The 18,783-nt window shown below is 44.8% G+C and overlaps 4 protein-coding genes across 8 annotated transcripts; 2 read left to right on the top strand and 2 right to left on the bottom strand.

The window, feature by feature from the left end:
* The first annotated feature begins 2,161 nt into the window (after positions 1 to 2,161).
* prpf31 (PRP31 pre-mRNA processing factor 31 homolog (yeast)) lies at positions 2,162 to 5,617 on the top strand. The gene is made up of 14 exons (XM_088386260.1): positions 2,162 to 2,318; positions 2,800 to 3,015; positions 3,094 to 3,154; positions 3,383 to 3,466; positions 3,530 to 3,627; positions 3,767 to 3,873; positions 3,956 to 4,125; positions 4,206 to 4,363; positions 4,519 to 4,608; positions 4,682 to 4,809; positions 4,898 to 4,970; positions 5,049 to 5,177; positions 5,266 to 5,364; positions 5,442 to 5,617. Exons 2-14 carry the CDS (start codon positions 2,800 to 2,802, stop codon positions 5,553 to 5,555), a joined length of 1,527 nt encoding a protein of 508 aa, XP_088242386.1. The 5' UTR covers positions 2,162 to 2,318; the 3' UTR covers positions 5,556 to 5,617.
* A 754-nt stretch (positions 5,618 to 6,371) lies between these two features.
* cnot3a (CCR4-NOT transcription complex, subunit 3a) lies at positions 6,372 to 14,961 on the bottom strand. Of its 4 annotated transcripts, none has more exons than XM_088386253.1 (18): positions 14,797 to 14,961; positions 14,135 to 14,205; positions 13,915 to 13,982; positions 13,757 to 13,831; positions 12,331 to 12,420; positions 12,125 to 12,253; positions 11,935 to 12,030; positions 11,639 to 11,858; positions 11,422 to 11,555; positions 10,470 to 10,526; positions 9,037 to 9,961; positions 8,829 to 8,934; positions 8,610 to 8,751; positions 8,298 to 8,397; positions 7,932 to 8,127; positions 7,717 to 7,849; positions 7,435 to 7,560; positions 6,372 to 7,304 (listed from the first exon to the last, which is right to left on the bottom strand). In XM_088386253.1, exons 2-18 carry the CDS (start codon positions 14,157 to 14,159, stop codon positions 7,206 to 7,208), a joined length of 2,721 nt encoding a protein of 906 aa, XP_088242379.1. In that variant the 5' UTR covers positions 14,160 to 14,205; positions 14,797 to 14,961; the 3' UTR covers positions 6,372 to 7,205. The 4 variants fall into 4 exon arrangements, with proteins under 4 accessions (XP_088242379.1, XP_088242380.1, XP_088242381.1 ...); XM_088386254.1 differs by having other exon boundaries at positions 11,422 to 11,549; XM_088386255.1 differs by lacking the exon at positions 10,470 to 10,526.
* A 496-nt stretch (positions 14,962 to 15,457) lies between these two features.
* On the bottom strand, positions 15,458 to 17,495 carry tfpt (TCF3 (E2A) fusion partner). Of its 2 annotated transcripts, XM_088386265.1 has the most exons (8): positions 17,410 to 17,495; positions 17,279 to 17,320; positions 16,796 to 16,925; positions 16,516 to 16,638; positions 16,369 to 16,439; positions 16,214 to 16,283; positions 15,941 to 16,099; positions 15,458 to 15,815 (listed from the first exon to the last, which is right to left on the bottom strand). In XM_088386265.1, exons 3-8 carry the CDS (start codon positions 16,892 to 16,894, stop codon positions 15,741 to 15,743), a joined length of 597 nt encoding a protein of 198 aa, XP_088242391.1. In that variant the 5' UTR covers positions 16,895 to 16,925; positions 17,279 to 17,320; positions 17,410 to 17,495; the 3' UTR covers positions 15,458 to 15,740. The 2 variants fall into 2 exon arrangements, with proteins under 2 accessions (XP_088242391.1, XP_088242392.1); XM_088386266.1 differs by having other exon boundaries at positions 17,279 to 17,492.
* Positions 17,487 to 18,469, top strand: ndufa3 (NADH:ubiquinone oxidoreductase subunit A3). The gene is made up of 4 exons (XM_088386267.1): positions 17,487 to 17,562; positions 17,829 to 17,903; positions 17,980 to 18,057; positions 18,299 to 18,469. The coding sequence occupies exons 1-4, from the start codon at positions 17,556 to 17,558 to the stop codon at positions 18,388 to 18,390; spliced, it is 252 nt and encodes an 83-aa protein (XP_088242393.1). The 5' UTR covers positions 17,487 to 17,555; the 3' UTR covers positions 18,391 to 18,469.
* Positions 18,470 to 18,783: the final 314 nt, after the last annotated feature.

Here is an 18,783-nt window from a genome sequence, read left to right as displayed (position 1 = left end):
AGGGTAACTTGGAAAACATAATGGAACGCGGCACCGAGGACTAGAACTTGACACCTGTGACCTTTGACCATGATATTTCCCTAATAAAGTGGCCTGTTATTAGGTACACTTGAAAATGGCGGTGTACCTAATGGAGTGTCTGTGTGATTCCCTCGTTAAGTGCACCTGCGTGAAAAGTTTTAGCTCCTGCAGAACGTGAAAATGAACAAAATCTTTTCACGCAGGTGTGTTTAATGAGGGTAACTTGGAAAACATAATGGAACGCGGCCCCGAGGACTAGAACTTGACACCTGTGACCTTTGACCATGATATTTCCCTAATAAAGTGGCCTGTTATTAGGTACACTTGAAAATGGCGGTGTACCTAATGGAGTGTCTGTGTGATTCCCTCGTTAAGTGCACCTGCGTGAAAAGTTTTAGCTCCTGCAGAACGTGAAAATGAACAAAATCTTTTCACGCAGGTGTGTTTAACGAGGGTAACTTGGAAAATATAATGGAACGCGGCCCCGAGGACTAGAACTTGACACCTGTGACCTTTGACCATGATATTTCCCTAATAAAGTGGCCTGTTATTAGGTACACTTGAAAATGGCGGTGTACCTAATGGAGTGTCCGTGTGATTCCCTCGTTAAGTGCACCTGCGTGAAAAGTTTTAGCTCCTGCAGCATGTGAAAATGACCAAAATCTTTTCACGCAGGTGTGTTTAACGAGGGTAACTTTGAAAACATATTGGAACGCAGCCCCTCGAGGACTGGAGGTCGATATCCCTGGTTTAAGTGAAAAGTGCCACACCCGCCCTCACCCCCACTTTCTGATTGGCTGTTTGATTTGTGATGTCACTTGGACACTCCATTAGGTACACCGCCATTTTTAAGTGTACCTAATAACAGGCCAGTTCATTATCATTTGAACAAAAATTTCGAGTGAACCGATTCTAAAGATTCAAATCACTCGAGAACTAGATTGCACATCACTAGTACAAAACAGTGCAGATGACCAAGAGATTCCAGGTTGAAATAGCCGACTGGTTAGTGACTTGGGCTCCTACTTGGCGATACCTTGGTTTGATCCCAGGTGCGGGGATATACTAAAATGTGCTTTTATTGTGCAATTTTAACCCTTTATTTATTTATTTATTTATTTATTTACTTATTTATTTATTTATTTATTTATTTATTTATTTTTACCTCGTGTAGTGTACCTATTGAAGTGTCCATGGAGTGTACCTACACGTCATATAAAGCAGTTAACCAAACGTCAGATTTCTATGTTTTAATTGGCGAATATAAAAACAAGGAATAAAACACCAGACAAGTTTTAACATAAATGTTTATTAAAACTAATAATACTAAAAGTACATTTCAAACCAGCAATCCAATGTGAAATTGCAGTAGATATATTGGATAACAATATTTAGGCGTATATATGCATACACGTTATTTAAAAACTCCTATAAGTGTTATAAAATCATGGTTACCCAAAGAGAAGCAATCTCCCCGTTGTTGCATAACGGCGCATCCCTCCCGTCATGCAATAAAGTGAACCGTTAGTTTGGAATAAATGCGCATAAAGGAAGTGGTGTTTCAGTGAGTGGTTTTTTCTTTCCTTCGCAAATCGTAAATCTACATGCTGGTTTACGTAGTTCACGCCAGGAGGGAGACGCAACACGTTCACTGACTGATCCGTTGATGCACGGGAAGGAAGGCACTTGACCCATTGACTCGTTCGCGAAAGGGAAAGTCAGGATTCGTTCCCTCACTGATCCGTTCTCGCGATGAACTTTAAATGCGAATCACTCACTCACTGATTCGTTCACTTACAAATTCGTTCGTTGGTGAACGGGAAATGCAATTCGCAACTCGTTTGTAAACGGGAAGTGACGTCATTTTCTTCTTTGTTTTGTTTTACGGCGAGGTGGCACCAGCTTCAATGGGCATTACTGACACTTACTGGTTAAGTCATATGAACTGAACAAAGAACCGAACAAAATCGTTCTTTTGAACGAATCGTTCACAAAAAACGGATCAGTGTGTGTGTGTGTAGGAGGGTGGGACTTTTCGTAGAACGATTCATTTGAACGTCTCTTTTGAGTGAACTGATTCTAAAGATTCGTTGCACTTAAAAGAACTGGAATGCACATCACGATCCCCAACTTTGACGTAATTTCCCATAAAGCCGTTCTGCTGGGTGACGTCATAACAACGCGACAAGTGTTGTCTGCTCCAGCATTTTTTTTCCACAAAGAAGGGAAAACGAAAGCCTTGTCGGATTGTTTAGCACGCTTGTGTGCTTCTATTATTAGTCTCCTGGAAGTTCGAGGTAAATCAAATTGCCTTTGAGAGGGTTTAATATCGTTAGCTGGCTACGTCTAACCTACGTTTGCTGGAAGCTATCGTAACGTAAACGCTATATACTTGCTTCTTTGCACGCAGTTTGTTATTTTTAATGCTATCCATTGTTATTATTATAGTATATTAATCCAAGAGTCCATAGCTTGTTGTTGCTGGTCGTAAGAGGTTGATGCCCTACCATTTAGTTGACAAATGTTAGGGAGTCTGACTGACCTGCTAGTCCCACACTAAATACTCAATATTATATTGTACCATGCTGTGCATTTAGCATGTAAATGTATCACACAGTATAAGCATAATGGCCAAGACAGTATGTTAAATTGTGATGTTTAGGCCAAGCTGAAATTTTTGTCAACAGTTTGCAATAGAAGGCCTGGAAAAGTCACAGGAAAGACTGTTTGTATTTGGTTATAAATATAAATGGTGACCATTTTTGCCTCTTCATACAGATGTCTCTGGCAGACGAGCTTCTGGCAGACTTGGAGGAGGCAGGCGACGAAGGTGAGGATGGCCTGTATGCGGAAGGAGAGGAAGGCGACAGCGACGGCGAAGCCTCGCAGGCGAGGAACGATGGCGGGCTGGAGGACATCCCCGAGGAGATGGAAGTGGACTACAGTAAAGCGGACAGTGTCGCAGCCATTGCTAAACTCCGTAACAGCAAACAGGTACATCTCATGATTGGGAGATTGCATTGCAATGCCTGTTGGTGTGGTCATTTCCTAAAGAATCTGCTGTGTTAAAAGTTTTCAGATATCATGGAGAAGATATCAGTATATGTCGGAAAGCAGCGCAAGATTTCAGAGGGTGAGCTAAAATCCAAGTATTTTGTAGTGAACCACTGCAATGTTACTGATTTTTTTCATGAACAATTTCCATTAGTTCTTATAATTCTGTGTACATTACACACCAGTAATATGTAATATTATGTTGTGCACAATCATGCCTGTCAGCTCTAATTGATGTAGATGCAGCGGAAAAGGTCCCAAACTCATGTAAACTACAGTAAATAGCTATTTCTTTCCCTCTCAACAGTATCAGGCCCCGTGGAGGCTGACCCAGAATACAGACTCATTGTGGCGGCCAATAACCTGACAGTAGAGATCGATAACGAGCTCAGTGAGTGTGAATTCTCCTTTCCCCATTTCTTGGTGTGAAATCAACTTGTCATTTCCCTTCCAGGTATCATTCACAAGTTTACACGTGACAAATACTCAAAGAGGTTCCCTGAGCTGGAGTCTCTGGTGCCCGATTCTTTGGATTACATCCGCACGGTCAAGGTGAGAAATTTCTCCTTTTTTTTTTTTGGTTGTGTGAGCTGTAAAAATTGAGTTTAAGAATTAATTTTACTCCACACGATTAAAAAATGTGAATGGCAAAGCTATGGCCGAATCTGTTTGACTCAACGTTTGTGCTCAGGAGCTGGGCAACAACCTGGAGAAATGCAAGAACAACGAGACTTTACAGCAGATCCTCACCAATGCGACCATCATGGTCGTGAGTGTCACAGCCTCCACCACGCAGGGGTGAGACCCGCCCTTAGCGTCACTCAGCAAATTCAAATCAACATGTAGCAGAATGCTAACTGTTGCACTGGTGTGTTTTTAGGTCTCTGCTCAACGATGTGGAGCTGAATCAGCTGGAGGAGTCGTGCGACATGGCCCTGGAGCTCAACCAGTCCAAGCACAGGATCTACGAGTATGTGGAGTCCAGGATGTCATTCATCGCTCCCAATCTCTCCATCATCGTCGGAGCGTCTACAGCCGCCAAGATCATGGGTGACCCACCCCGCCCTGTCCCGTTGCCACGTTTTCTTGTGTCCTCTCCACTGTGCTCATCATCCTCGCCGCCGGGCTAGGTATCGCCGGGGGCCTGACCAACCTGTCCAAGATGCCTGCCTGCAACCTGATGCTGCTGGGAGCGCAGAGGCGGACGCTGTCAGGCTTCAGTAGCACCTCCCTGCTGCCCCACACTGGCTTCATCTACCACTGCGACGTGGTGCAGACGCTACCCCCCGTAAGTCAGCCGTGCGCTTTTTCTTCTTTTTTTGTAACCCGAGTCAAAACGAAACGAAGCTCCACAAATCACTTCCGTACAGTTCCTTGATGCCAAAATTCCACTAAATGGTGCCAAAGCAACACAGTGACCTTTTTATTTTTATTTTTTTTAAGGACCTGAGGAGGAAGGCGGCCCGTTTGGTGTCTGCCAAATGCACGTTGGCTGCAAGAGTGGACAGTTTTCACGAGAGCTCTGACGGCAAGGTGGGCAGGCCTGGTCATGACGAGTCAACGTCTATTATCGGGTCTCACTCAGCACTCTACGACGTTTGCGCAGGTCGGTTACGACCTGAAAGAAGAAATCGAGAGGAAGTTCGACAAGTGGCAGGAGCCGCCGCCCGTCAAGCAGGTCAAACCGCTGCCCGCTCCTCTGGACGGCCAAAGGAAGAAAAGAGGAGGGAGGCGGTAGGCAATACATAAATGTCATTTTTGTAACTGCATGATGTTGCCGATAGCCACCGTGACCTTTTGGAGCTTCTGCATCTGTTTGAAGGTATCGAAAGATGAAGGAGCGTCTGGGCTTGACTGAGATCAGGAAACATGCCAACAGGATGACCTTTGCTGAGGTACGCTAATGCTAGCACACTGGGCCACTAGACTCAACTCTCCAGACTGTGAAACACCTGCTTTTTATGTGCTCGCAGATCGAGGACGACGCCTACCAGGAGGACCTGGGCTTCAGTCTGGGTCAGCTGGGCAAGAGCGGCAGCGGTCGCGTCAGGCAGGCGCAGGTCAATGATGCCACCAAGGCCAGAATCTCCAAATCCCTCCAGGTGAGTTTTCAAAAGCTTAAAAAAAAAAAAAAGACCATATCAAGCAATCGTCTTTTCTGAACGTTTGTATGTTGTGCTTTGGCAACAGCGGACTTTGCAGAAGCAGAGCATGACGTACGGCGGCAAGTCCACGGTGAGAGATCGCTCGTCTGGGACCAGCTCCAGCGTGGCCTTCACTCCTCTACAGGTGAAAACATCACAAGATTTCTTTACCCTGAGCGCCACCTTTTGTCCCAGATCGTCACAATTTCGTCTTTTTGTCAGGGCCTGGAGATAGTCAACCCACAAGCTGCAGAGAAAAAGGTGGCTGAAGCCAACCAGAAGTATTTCTCCAACATGGCCGAATTCGTCAAAGTCAAGAAGGAATCCAAGAACTGAAAGCTTCACTTTTGGGTGTTGTGTTAACTTTTTTTTTAATTTCAATAAAACATTTAACTAGATTTATTTGACTCGACACAGCCATTATGTAATTTGTCAAAAGTATTTATTGAAATGTGTACAATCCTGCTGTAGAACCCTGTAACATCTCCCATGCAGAGCTGTGACAAGACAATAGATACACTTGCCTTCCCGAAAAAAAAAAATATTTTCCATGATTTTCCTTTTTCACAGTCAACACCTCCCCCTTAGCAGTCAGCTGCTTTGACACACAACAAATATTGTCACTGTAGTAGTACACATCTGAAATGATAATCATCATGATCAACATGAGTGCTTGAAAGGGGAAATAAAATACTTGACGCAGCCCGGTGTGACCGCCCACTTGGCTGTAGGGAGGGCCGGAACAACGGCAGCAGATGGAATTTTTTTAGGATTACTTTTTCAACACAGGATGCATGTAAACAGTTTCAGTGCACATTCACTTGAACGAGTGAAAACTGGGATTATGGCTCAATCAATGATAATTATTTTTATAGAGCTGGGGTGGGCAACCGATGTATGGCCCCTATAGAAAAAAATTTAATTGCCATCAATTTTGACGTGTTGCCAGATGGGGATCGAATTCAGCGTTAAAAGATCAGATACAAACAGTGACTCAGTTTCCCACCCTTGCTTTATAATTCAAAATTTTAAATGGAGGCGAGGACTTGTGGACATTCACTCGCCAAGAATCAACATCCCAAATCCTCGTGTAAAGATGTACTGAACGTTGTCTGACAAACACAAAGTCCATAATAATAATAATGCAAATGATTTAACTTAAAAACAAACTTTATTGGTAAAGAGAGGGAGTCAGAGACCAGTTCAATTGCATAGCAATTTAATCCAAGTCCGATTAGGACACTATCCCTGTCACAGGGAGAGGCCCTGTGGCCGCTCTCCGTCCGCCTTTTGTCTTCTTGTTGTTTAAATGGACCACGACAATATCAATAAAACTATTGATAACCGCTCACTATGTCGAAAAGTGACCGTGACAGGGTTTTAAAACGAAGCCAATCCTACGCACCGTGACTAAAACGTCCACTGTACCTCCCTGTTCTAGACCAGAAAGTTACAGTAAATATAAGATGGGCAGTTGATTTCATCAAGAAAATGTTTTTGTCAAAAAGGCGTCCGGGATCATGTACACAGAATGTTTTTTTTTTGTTTTTTTTTTGAAGGAACGAAAAAACAAACGGTAAGAAACATGCATTAGAGGGAGGGTCGGGCTTTCCTAATGCCACATAGTGAGTGCGCACACAGACAGGCACAAACGTACGCCTCGCGCGGCAACCCTCTCGGCTCAGGCAGCGCGAGGAAGTTTGATCGAAGGGGACGAGGAAGAGGAGCCCATAGGGCGCTTTTTTTCCCCCCCGTTTGGTCAAGGGCCAGGCGCTACTTAAGCGAGGGGGACTCGGCGTGAGACGCAGCCTATACATACGCCGCTCTTCGCTTTGATTTTTTTTTTTTGTGTTTACTTTTGTTGGTTTTTCGAGGGGAGAGCGTTTTCTACTACACATCACAATCTCTATCCACAGTTTGGAGTTCAGCCTCGGAATGTCGACAGCAGTTCATTTGTGGCTCTCGGTGTCCTCCGGGAGGGGGCGGTCACTGCAGGTCTCGGTCTTCCAGGTACCTGTACTCAAATGTGAAGCCCTCCTTCTTTCGCTGGCCCCATTTCTCATAGTCAAAGTAAATGTAAGTGCCCTGCGGGACACCAAAAGACAACATCGGTAAACTGACAGAAAACACGAGCAGGCGCAACCAATTTATCGATACCAAATTGTGGCTTTGAAAAGTTACTGAGCATCAGTGTAACAAATCGAGCGAGTCCAACCTGTTCGAACTCATCAGTGATAGTCTTGGGCTCCTCGTGCCTCTGGAACCACATCATGTACTTGGTGTGAAACCTCCATGACTGCTTTTTCAGCGCCTTGGCTGACAGATACTGAGCCTTGGTGCCCTAAATAGTCAGGATTAAACATTGAGTGAATGAGGCCATACAGTAATATCAGTAATATAAGCAGCAATGCAATTTGACCTACGGAAGCCACTAAAAATTGAAAGTGATTGATGAGCCAGTCCTACTGAGGACTGATCAAATGAGACACATGCTGACCTCCAGGTAGTAGAAGATGAAAAACAGTGTTTCTGTAGACAGTCGCTGGTAGAACTCGATGGAGTCTGAGTGGTGCGGAGGCATCTGATAATGGAAGGGCAAGGTGGGGCACGGGTTCCTCATTAGGTATTGCCTACAAAGACAGGATGGAATCAGATACGGCAGATACACATGGACACAGAGAACGCCCGCTTGAGATAGGGCCGCCCTCATACCTGATCCTCTCTGAGTCTGAGGGGTGCGGCATGTGCGTCCACGCCGACTCCTGCATGGCCTGCTGGTACAGCTGGTCTTTGGGGAGGGGGGTGGGCCCCAGCGGACAGACGCCGAGCGACGGCGGGATGCTGACCTCGGATACGGATGGCTGCGGGGCGGCCGGGGTGCCGGGCGCCGTGGACGATGAGAAGATGTCTGTGGCACCCAGAAGAACTGACTAAATAACTAACGCAGAGGCGGAGGAACTACACTACTTCTACTAAATGCCTACAAATTTGTGGGGGCAGATTTTGTCATATAAAATAAAGCTCATCCACAGAAGACATTTTCAGCGCGAGGCGAAAATGATACGTGGGCGTTCTGACCTCGCTCTGTTAGGTGCAGGTTGGGGATCTCTCCGTCAAGGCCTGATCCCAGGGCCGCCCGTTCCGCCATGGCCTTCAGGGAGATAAGAGGCTCGGGAGCCTGATGAGGCAACAAGGACAGGAGAGGAAGAGCAGAGCGATACCATCGTCAGTTTAGACGCCAAAGAGCTTAAGCCAGTACCGTCCATAGGTTAAGTACAATTTGGTTAGAGGAATAGATTTGTTTGAGATTTAAAGATAAAACAAACACAAATCAGGCTATAATGTGACCACTTCACATGTAAGATGGCGGCGAATAAATTAGCGGCTCACCTTGAGGCCCTCGGAGGCCTGCGTGTAGGAGTGGGGCCCGTTTAGGAGGCTCCCTCCACCGGGCGTGCTGTCCGAAAAGGAGGGCGACGGCGAGCTGGGCGGGAGCGTGATGGAGCTGATTAAACTGGGCCCGTTGTCCAACCTGTACAAAAAGACAGGCTGAATGTTCACCTCCAGTCTTGAGCACAATCAAGAAGGGAGACGAAAATGCGGACGTACGGCTGACTGGCGGAGGAACTGAGGGATGACGGCTGGCTGCTTTGAGACTGGCTCGGCGTGCTGAGAGCTGATTCCGTGGAGCTTTCTGCCACGACGGCGCTGTAACCTGAAGCCGGGACATCACAGCAAGTCGTTTAATTCAAGGTGGTATAAAAGTTGAGATAGAAGATGATGATGAACTCAGCACATTGTGGCCGAGGGCACATACTTGTGCTTCCATTCTGCTTGAGTCCGCTGGGCGGTCGGGCCGGCGCGGCGCTCACGCCGCCGACAATCCCGACGCTGCCGCTGTTGCCCCCCATCATACCGACCACCCCTGGAGAAGCGCTGACGGAACTGGGAGGCACCTGAGAGGTGGCTGAGGAGGTGTTCTGGCCCGAAACCAGGCCCAGAATGCTGCCGCTCAGCGAGCCGTGGCCCGAGCCCAGCAGGCCGAGCGCCGTGGCTGCTCCGTTGGTGGTGACGCCGCTGGAGCCCGAGGTGGTGATGATGGAAGTGCTGCTCTCCACTGAAATGCTGGCCGGCGTGCTACCGCTGCTCAAGCCCAAGCCCCCTGATGCCGCCGCCTGCGCGTAGGGGGCGGGCGTCGACCCCGAGATGAGCCCCGCCATGGTGCTGAGCGGCGCCGAGTGGACCCCCAGGCCTAAAGCCGACATCTGGTTGGCGCCGCTGGTCCCCGTGATGCCCCCTTTGCCTAAACCCAATCCCATGCCGAGTCCCAAACTGGACACCGAAGCGGACCCGGACGAGGGCTGAGACAAGGAACTGGCGGCGGATGAAATGGCCGTGCTCGGCGTGGGCACGGAAGGGGCAGAGGATGCCGGGAGCAGCAAGTTGCTGGGCGGACTGGGGGTGCTGTTTGAGGGGGCTGAGGGTTTGGACAGTGGGGGCTGCTGCTGTTGAGATGGGTTCTGCGGCTGAGCTTGCTGCGGCTGCTGCTGCACTGGCAGATGCTGATGCTGCTGTTGCACGGCATTGCTGAAGCTTCCTATCAAGCCGCTGCTGGTCGGAACCACTGGGATGCCTCCCACAACGCTGGCCATTGACACCAGGGAGGAGGACGAAGAAGAGCCGGACGTGGTGGAGGAAGAGAAGGAGGAGAGGAGGGAGGGCGTGCCATTCTTAACAGGTGACTGGAAGCCAAAAAAGCATCACAGAGAACATGTCAGAGAGGCGTTGCCGTGGTTACAAATCGGAGCTGTACCTAGTGCATCTCTACACGTACAAGGATATTTTCGTGTCTGAGCTTTAACCGTTTTGAAGAGGAAATTAATTCTCCATTCTTCACTAACTTTTTGCTACAGTCATTTCATTTCTTTTGCACTTTAAAAACCTGTAATATGTGGTTACAGCTCTTTAGCCTCGGATCTACAACCAAAAAATATCCAGGTACGTGTGGACATGGCTCAAGTGCGCACGAAGGAAAAGTGCAGTGTGAACTAAAGAGGCCCAACATAAGCAGAAGATGACACAACGAAACCAGAAGTCCCCAGCCGTGGTCCCACAGAAACAAAAGTGCAGGGTTTTTTTTTTTTTGGAACAAACAGGAAGCCTTGAGCCAGCGTGACTTCAGGACCAAGGGTGAAGAGCGTGGCACTAAACTGTCCGTCTAGCCACACAGCACAGATGAGAGCCTCTCACCTGACTAACTTCACTGTCTGTTGAGCGGCCCCTTTTCTTATCGTCCTCTGAGTTCTCCTATAGGAGGAGATACCTTCATGTGACAATCCACTTTTGGGAAAAGGTTGAGTCAGCACACAAGCCGGTGGATTAGAACACAAACGGGGGCGGCTTGGCGGGAGGGTTAGCGCAGGTGAGGGTGGGGGCGGGGTAGGGTCATAGCTCACGAGGGAGAATGTACAGCACTCAAAAACAAAACATTTCCTCATATAGTGGATTTGAACTACAGAGTACCAAAGCCGCTTCAATTTTTAAGACCTAAAATGGCAAAATATCAACTAAGTATTTACAAGGAAAATATCATCATGTTGGACCTATGAATTACGTGTGAAAGATATTAAAGCTCTTTGTTTTGGAAGATTACATTTTGGGAAGGAGAGAAACGCTGTTCTTAGCATGTAAGAATTTATCCCATGTGGAAGGAGCAGACGGAAATCTCGCTATCTCCAGCAAGGCGTTCTTCTTGTCAACTTTTATTGGAATGTTCCACACGATTGCGGCGACTTTTGCTTTCAAACACTTGAGCTGCATGACGGCCACATCCTGTGCTGATGATGTCACGGCGACACGAGGGCATAACAGTGAAAAGTAAATCTAGAGAAAGAAGTCAACCATGTGTTTTTTTTCCCCTAAGGGGGAAAAAAAAAATCAGGCTCGTTTGTTGTTTTAATTGTATTTCTATTGGGGTGGGCCGAGGCCACTACTTGAGGAAATACATTACAAAACACCACTCACAAAATAAAATTCGGGATGTTCAGTTTTGGGCTGAAATCTCAGAATGACCCTAAAATGGACAAAACCTTTAAAGGTGATCTTAAATTTTTGTCCCATCCTGAAATGTCACCCTAAAGCCCGACATCCCTAAATATTTTGCGAGTCGTGTTATCTTTGAAACGGTAGGAAGTCAACTCACCGCAGCACAAGTGGCTGGCGACGGAGGGATGGGCGACGACGAGGTGGTTGAAGTGGGAGTGCTGCTGGAGTGGAGGTACATCTCATCTTCCATATTGCCTTGCCCCGATGGCGACGTGGCCACTAATGCTGCAGCTTCGAGAAAACGCACGGTAGCGTGAGTGGGAGCGGGTGTGCGTGGTCCTAAACAATTAAAACTGCAGGCCCGTTGTACTCACGGATGTCTTCCAGGTCCAAGTCATCGTAGAGGAATTCGTTTTCCTCAAAGTCGGGGTCTTGCGAAGAATCAATGTAATACTCCACGTCATCTTTGATCTTCTGAATGGCGTCCACCGGCACCGAGTCGTTGTCCAGCATCCGCAAGATGGTCTCCAGCATGCGAATGTGGTAGCGGTGCCTCTCGATCAAGCGCTTGAGCTCGTCGATGCGATCTTGCTTCTGAGATAGGAAGCGGCCAAGGCTTAAAAGAAGTGATTTCACCTCGTTCCGAGGGAACAAATTGAAGCGGGTTTACCTCTTTGTCACCTTTCTTCTTTCGCGTTTGAACCGAAAGAGACTCCACCTCGCTCTCAAACTGATCGACCTGCATGTTCAGAGTGTCTATCGTGTTCTGGGAGGGCACGAGAGCAGGGGAAAAAAAAAAGAACGTTACAGCCTTGGCCGGGTGAAAACTTGTGTCAAATAAAGTGAGCAAGTTGCACTACCGTGAGCCATTGCCCCGTCTCCTCCTTCTCCCTCTGAGCCGGATCCACCTTCTGAGCCAGCCCCAAACCTTCTTTGGAGTAGGCCTTGGTTTTTGTTTCCCGCTCCACTACTTTGAACCGCTCCATTTGCTAACAACAAGAGCAACAATGTCAGTCCTTCATTATCTCAACATTCGCACGGAGAATACGTGTGCACGTCTGCGTACCGTCTCGATGAGCTTGCGGTTCTCGACTAGCTGCCGTTTATCTTTGATTTCGTTGGAGGCCACCCATGTTTTTATCTGATCTCTCAATCGCTGCAAAAAGGACAAGAGCAAAGATGGTGGATGGAGTTACATCGCATGTTTCAAGTGACACTATTGGCATTTTTTTTTTTTTGGTGTGTGTTGCTGTCAAACGGCGCATAATGCAATATGCATTATGGGAGTGATGATAGTTGAATCCTAATGGATGGAAGCTGTCAGAAAGTCTCAATTCAAAATCAGGCATCCCAAAAATCTGATGCCGACATCTGTCCAAACGACCCAAATAAACCCTACTGATACACTGGAAGCAAGGCAAGCGTTAAATAAGCTAAATAAATAATGAAATCATTACTTGTTCATTAATGTCACTGGCATTGCACTACTCAAGTGAGAGTCTGAGGAAATCGTTCTTGCCCAAGGCTATGCATTTATTTGCAGAGGCAGCACTCATGGCCTTGTATGTTCACGATATGATACATTTGAGGGATTATTGCATATTTTGTAGCTTTATGACACATTTGTATTCATGACTATGCCTGTATTTAAGACCATTAAAATTAAGGAAATTGCTCAGAATGATATTAATAAAATTGTAAGAGGATTCAACTATTTTCTTAGAACTGTCATTCCAACAATGTACATCTTTTATTACACGGCATATTATTGGACATAACAATGAGGCGAGCAAGCGTCGGCCCGGCTGCAGCTGTTGTGAAGGCGCTATATAAATAAAGATGGGTTGAGTTGTTTCTCGCCACCATTTTGGGGTCCCGCTGCCTCTGGTAAGAACCTTGCAAGGCTAGCGCCATTCCAGTTAGCTCAAGTTAGTGACATTAAGTTAATTTCAATTCATGCTCTATCATCTAGTCGTCTGTGCCAGTTGTATTTATTTTGACCCCCCAAAAAAATCTCTTTTGGGGTTAGCCAATCAGTGGCTTTTGTTGACTAATGGCACAGTCAGCTGAAACCTGTTATGCTTGTCATTATAATTATTTTATGATTGGTTATGTTAGTTTTCATAAAACCAATTATATTGTATCTGCACCATACAATGACAACAAAGGCTTTCTAATCTATTTCATGCTCAATCTCAATGTACAGGACTTTATCTCCATTCATTTGAAGTGTTTACATCTGTGTTGCTGCTTCCTAGTGTTGACACTTTTGGAGTGCAATTTTGGGATTTTTTTGCATCATGTCAGTTTAAAATAGCCAAATTGTGCCACTTGACATTAACTTGGCAACAGACCAAAAAAAAAATTAAAAAAAAAATACCACAACAAGAACATTAAAAAAAAAGTCTATTCGGACGTATCGGGCCCTGTGATGTAAACAATTTAAGAATGTAGGCAGCAAAAAAAAAAAAAGATCAGAGAACGTGCCATACCTGTAATTTTTTAATCTCTTTCTTGAGGTCAGCTTCGTATTTTTCCTTCTGGTTTGCATTAGCTGCATTGTGAAGCTAAAACAGACAAGCAGGTAAAATTCCCAATTTCTTCTTTTCCCAAGACAGTCAGAAGAAAGACAAAAGACAAATGTTCTCACCTTTTGCCAAATGTCTTCAAACTGTTCTACACCTTCCGCTACTTTTTTCAAGCATCTGTCAATCTCACCTGTGTATGGAGGCATATAATTAAACACATGTACCAGACTTTGATGCCTCATTCATTCCGATCCGTAACACGGTTGAGGCAGGTCGAGAAAACAAGTGCATCAGTTCGTACCAACAACAGAACGGATGCCACACAAACAAACAAGTCTTTACCTTGAAGTTTTCTCTTGTCAGCCATGGCTCTGACTACGACGATGTCCACATTCCGTCTGTCACAAAGTTAGCTGTATAAGCCAAGTGTGAGTGGAGGAGGAAAATGTAACATATTAACACTCAGAGCATCAAACAGAGCACAATTGCTCAAACCATCTTGCACGGTTGCCCCGCCACACTCGAACTGATGTAAATGAGCGCTCCGCTGTTATTAACTGCACGCATTCAAATGCACACTCCCGCACAACATCTACACAGCGGTTTCGTCGATATGCATGTAAACAAAATAGCTTCTAGCAATATTATGACAGATCTGGTTGGCAGCTAGTCAGCTAACGCTAATGCTTAGCCAGCTGCTAAGCTCGGCCACCTCGCTCGAGTAGAAACGGGCTCGCTTTTAAACAAGTAGCACGATGCATATCGGTGGAAGGACGTCGCATTTATGCAATAATATATGCATAGTTTAGGCATAGTGGCTCTGAGTGGTGAAATGCACAATATTTCAGAAAACGTTCACGTCGTAAACCTGCTAGCTAATTTGTCTTTCTGGCTAGCTAAGGCATAAAAATGCTAGCTAGCGGCTCGGCTAGCCATATTTAGGAAAAAGGGAAACTGGGTCGAGCCGACTATCAAGAGTCACACTTTTTTACAACGACATTTACCTATGATATGGGCTTTCGTTTGTCTTTTTTTCAATAACAGCCAAAACTTATTCCAGAAAGTCTTCTTTACTTCCAAATTGTGTTTTCTTTTCGACAAGCTCGTTCTCTGGAATATAGCTGAAGTGAAGATGGACGGTTGCTAAAAGATCCCACCTCTGCATTCACAGCCCGCCCTAAATCCAATCTACGAGCTGTGATTGGGCGAAAGTTGTGTCTGTCTAGAATAGACTTCCGCTGGGACGACGGCCAGCCATTGGTTCGGATATGTGATGAATTATGACCGCATATCCACAAACAGCACAGAATTGTCTTTTAATTGTGTTTTTTTACGCCTAACACAAACTCAATTGTAATGTTTATCCCATAAATTTTGTTCCCATCATTTTATTGTTGTAATGTAACAACTAGGCCACACTGGTAAACCGCTGCCATTCCTGCTTAACAAAGTGGAATGAGATTCTCCATTAGGGATAAAAGTGTTGTATATTGATATTTGTTTCTTTCTTGTTAAATTAGAAATCATTAACATGATCAGTGTCATTGCATACATTAATGTTATTAATAACATGAGGTAATGTACGCAGATTTCAGATCAAATTGGCAGCCTTTTACATTGATCAGTACCCAGGAAGTAGCTCTCAGTTTTAAAAAGGTGAGTGACTCCTGATCGACAGCATTCTGCTTTTAATGTTTGTAATAGACATTTCAAAACCCGTAAAAGATTGAATTTTTAAATATTTGATACAAAATATTGACAACAGATCAACAAATCAAATCTGCAAATAACAATGTCCAAAAATGTAATGCAAAAAGTGTTGAGAGAAAAAAACTAATTGTTAGAATGGGATGTCATTCTACAAAACATCCAAATATGACAGTACCTGCATACTAACTTTAGTTGTCACATGGTGTGCCTCTTAATGTACTACATGCATTTATTTCTGTCAATGTGATAGTGAGGTTGGGCTTGGCATGTCACCAAACTGCGCGTCCGACAACACCGACATGTCGGCTTCATTCTGGGGAGAAAGGCAATTGAACCGTTTATCAAAGGTACTAGTCAATCAATATACACAGTGAACCACACCAACCACAATATAGTGGCAGAACACTTTAACAAAATTTGGATGAGCCAAAAGCCTACTTGTAAATCTTTGTCCTTCTCTTGCTTGGGCGTCACGTGTCTTCTCTTCTTGGGTCCGGAAGTTTGGTGAAAAGCGGGAGATGAGGCAGATCCCGAGACGCCGTTTATACGATCATCCACAGCCCCGGCAGCGACATCCGAAAGTGCTCCAGGCTCATCCTGGGACACATTTTTCAAGTGCAATATTATAAATCAAGATTTAGGTGATTTTTTTTTAAACATCAGCTGTAAAATACAAAGCATGGTGAAAATTATCATTATGTAACAGGTGACCTCCAGCAACATGGTGAGCTGAGCATTTCTGTAGTCATCTCCATGAGCGTCAAGGGTCTTCATGAGGAACCTGTAATGGAGCCAAAGTAAAAAAAAAAAAAAAAGGTAAAAGAGGGGCCCTAATAAAATTTGATGCAAATCAAACCATTTCCTACCGCCTTTCCTTCTTCAAACGTCGTGTCAGTCTTTGGACTTGGTGAAGGCGACCGAGGATTTTGTGATTCACCTGCGTGAAACGGATGACACTTCTGATTATCCAAATGCTCGAAACAAATTTGCCTGGAGATGAGCACAGACGAGACCTGTTCAATCTCTTTGCACCGTCTGTTCAGCGCCAGATATTTCCTCTTATCAAGGATTCTTCTCTCTTCGTCCTCTGGGGCGGCGCTCTCCAACAGTTCACTGCCCCCTGGTCCCAATTCCACCTGCAGGCGAAGCAATATACTATATTTATACTGTTGATTAAGAGGGCTCATCATCAGTATTCTTTGCAGAGGATAATGAATATATGACTGTGAGTACTCTTAAATTGCTTGTCTTTAGTTGGACAGAAATCTTCGCAACAAATGACATGTACATTACCTCCCCAGGTCCAAGCTCCACACCACCTGGCTCCAGTTCTGCTTCCAGGATGTGACCCCCAAATAGAGGAGGGAGTGCCAAACCAGAGAAGTCCTCCATTACCTGGGATGGGAGTTGGGAGATGGGCCACCTTAAACAGCAAAGAAAAACAACTCCAATTTATTAATAACCGTCCATGGGGAAAAATAACCAAAATATATGTTGCAGTGTAAGAATCGTCATGAATCATGCAGCACAGCTCTGTTGATGAAGTACAATATGATGCTGTCCAGTAAAGTAATTCTGCCAGTGTTTGTATTGGCGTTTTCTGACGTGTTCATTATTTGTGTACGAGATGGCAAAATTTGAATAGCTGCTGCTGAATGCCGCAGCGATTTATTATCGTTGAGGTGTTTAGATAACCGTGAATAATAAATAACTGTAATAATTGTAAGAAAAGTATGTACAGTACAATACTACAATCATTAGCGGTGTGTAACTCACCGAATTCAGCAGTCGATGTCCAGTCAAATTCACGACGCTCTCCTCAAAGTTGAGAAACAAACATTTCAAATAACACATTAGAAGCACCTAATTATTTATAAAAATGGCTATTGAATGCTTTATTAACTCACAACAGACACGAAATGAGAATTAACAGTGGCTTCGGACTTCGCATCGACTCTGTTTACGTGCAGCAGTCGCGTGACTTATACGTCACAACAATGTCACAACTACATTTCCCATGAGCCACCAGTTCGTTTTTACGTCATAAACCAAGATGGCGGGTACGTGTGTATTTTGTATTTTTCGAAATGGCAATCGGTTGAATTAAACATTAATATTTCTAAAGTCATTCATGCATTGTGTAAATAGCTTCCTTAGAAAGCCATCACAAAAGCTAATTACAGTGTAGACTTGGAATGATTAAGTATGACCTTGAGTTTATTGCTAACGTTGGCTAACGTTAGCTTTTCGTGCATTGACAGCAAAGAACCTGCAGTAAAATATACTTATTAAGAAAATACTAATCAACGTCTGTGTCTCTGTGTAGGGGTTGCAGCTTTTTTAAAGAATGCGTGGAATAAGGAACCTGTCATCTTCGTCTCATGCACCATTGGACTAATGGGTGAGTTAACAACGAAACAGTATTGCCGTAGGGTATTTTTGTTAAACTAAATACTAATTATTACGTCTTTTGTCAGGTCTTGTGCTCCCAGTAATAAGTCCACTCACAAAGTACTCAGGAATGATCAATTCGGCAGTGCCATACAACTACCCAGGTAAATTCTCCCACTATCGTCTGTGACAACCTGCTCATGGATTTATTTACTACTGGCTATCATTACAGTTGTTCATACGACAATGGTTCACAGGTTTACTTCTGTGGATACATTCCACACCTGACCAAATGGAAAAAACATTTTTACTCCTCCCACACATTTTAAAAACCTTTATGCAGTAATACCTGTATCTCTCCCAAGTTTTTGCTGTGCCTAATATCTCAAATGTTCCCTATCGCAGTTCCTGTGCGAGATGACGGAAACCTGCCAGATGTTCCCGTGCATCCGTGTGAGCAAAGGGGAGACAGGCTGCAATGGCTCAAAAACCTTTGACTTTAACATTCTTCCTCTCTTTGTTCTCCCTCTCCGTATTTGTTGATATCCCACAATAAAAATTGTCTATTTGATGCAACGTATCTGCCTCATTGACCTTGATTTTACAGTCGTAAAAACAGGATTATTAAACAATGGGATTAGATTTTGATTTTTTTGTTTCCCTTGAGAGTTCATGGGAGTTTCAACATCAGCCTGATCCCATCCGAGCACTTTGACCGAGCTTCAAGCTGATTAAAATTCGAAATGAGTTCATTGTTTCACACAATCATTATTCGCCATGCACAAAGAAGAAAATAGGATGAACCGTGAGAACAGACGTCTAATGCTGAACTACTTAACCACTGATTTTGATTTAACCGGAAAGCTCCAACTTGAATGAACACAAAAGAA

This window comes from Syngnathus floridae, chromosome 10 (genome assembly GCF_059516105.1).
Source record: "Syngnathus floridae isolate MCC-2025c chromosome 10, RoL_Sflo_1.0, whole genome shotgun sequence".
In the NCBI taxonomy this organism is placed as follows: domain Eukaryota; kingdom Metazoa; phylum Chordata; class Actinopteri; order Syngnathiformes; family Syngnathidae; genus Syngnathus; species Syngnathus floridae.
Note: the sequence above shows the minus strand (reverse complement) of the source record. Positions and strands in the feature narration are given on the sequence as shown.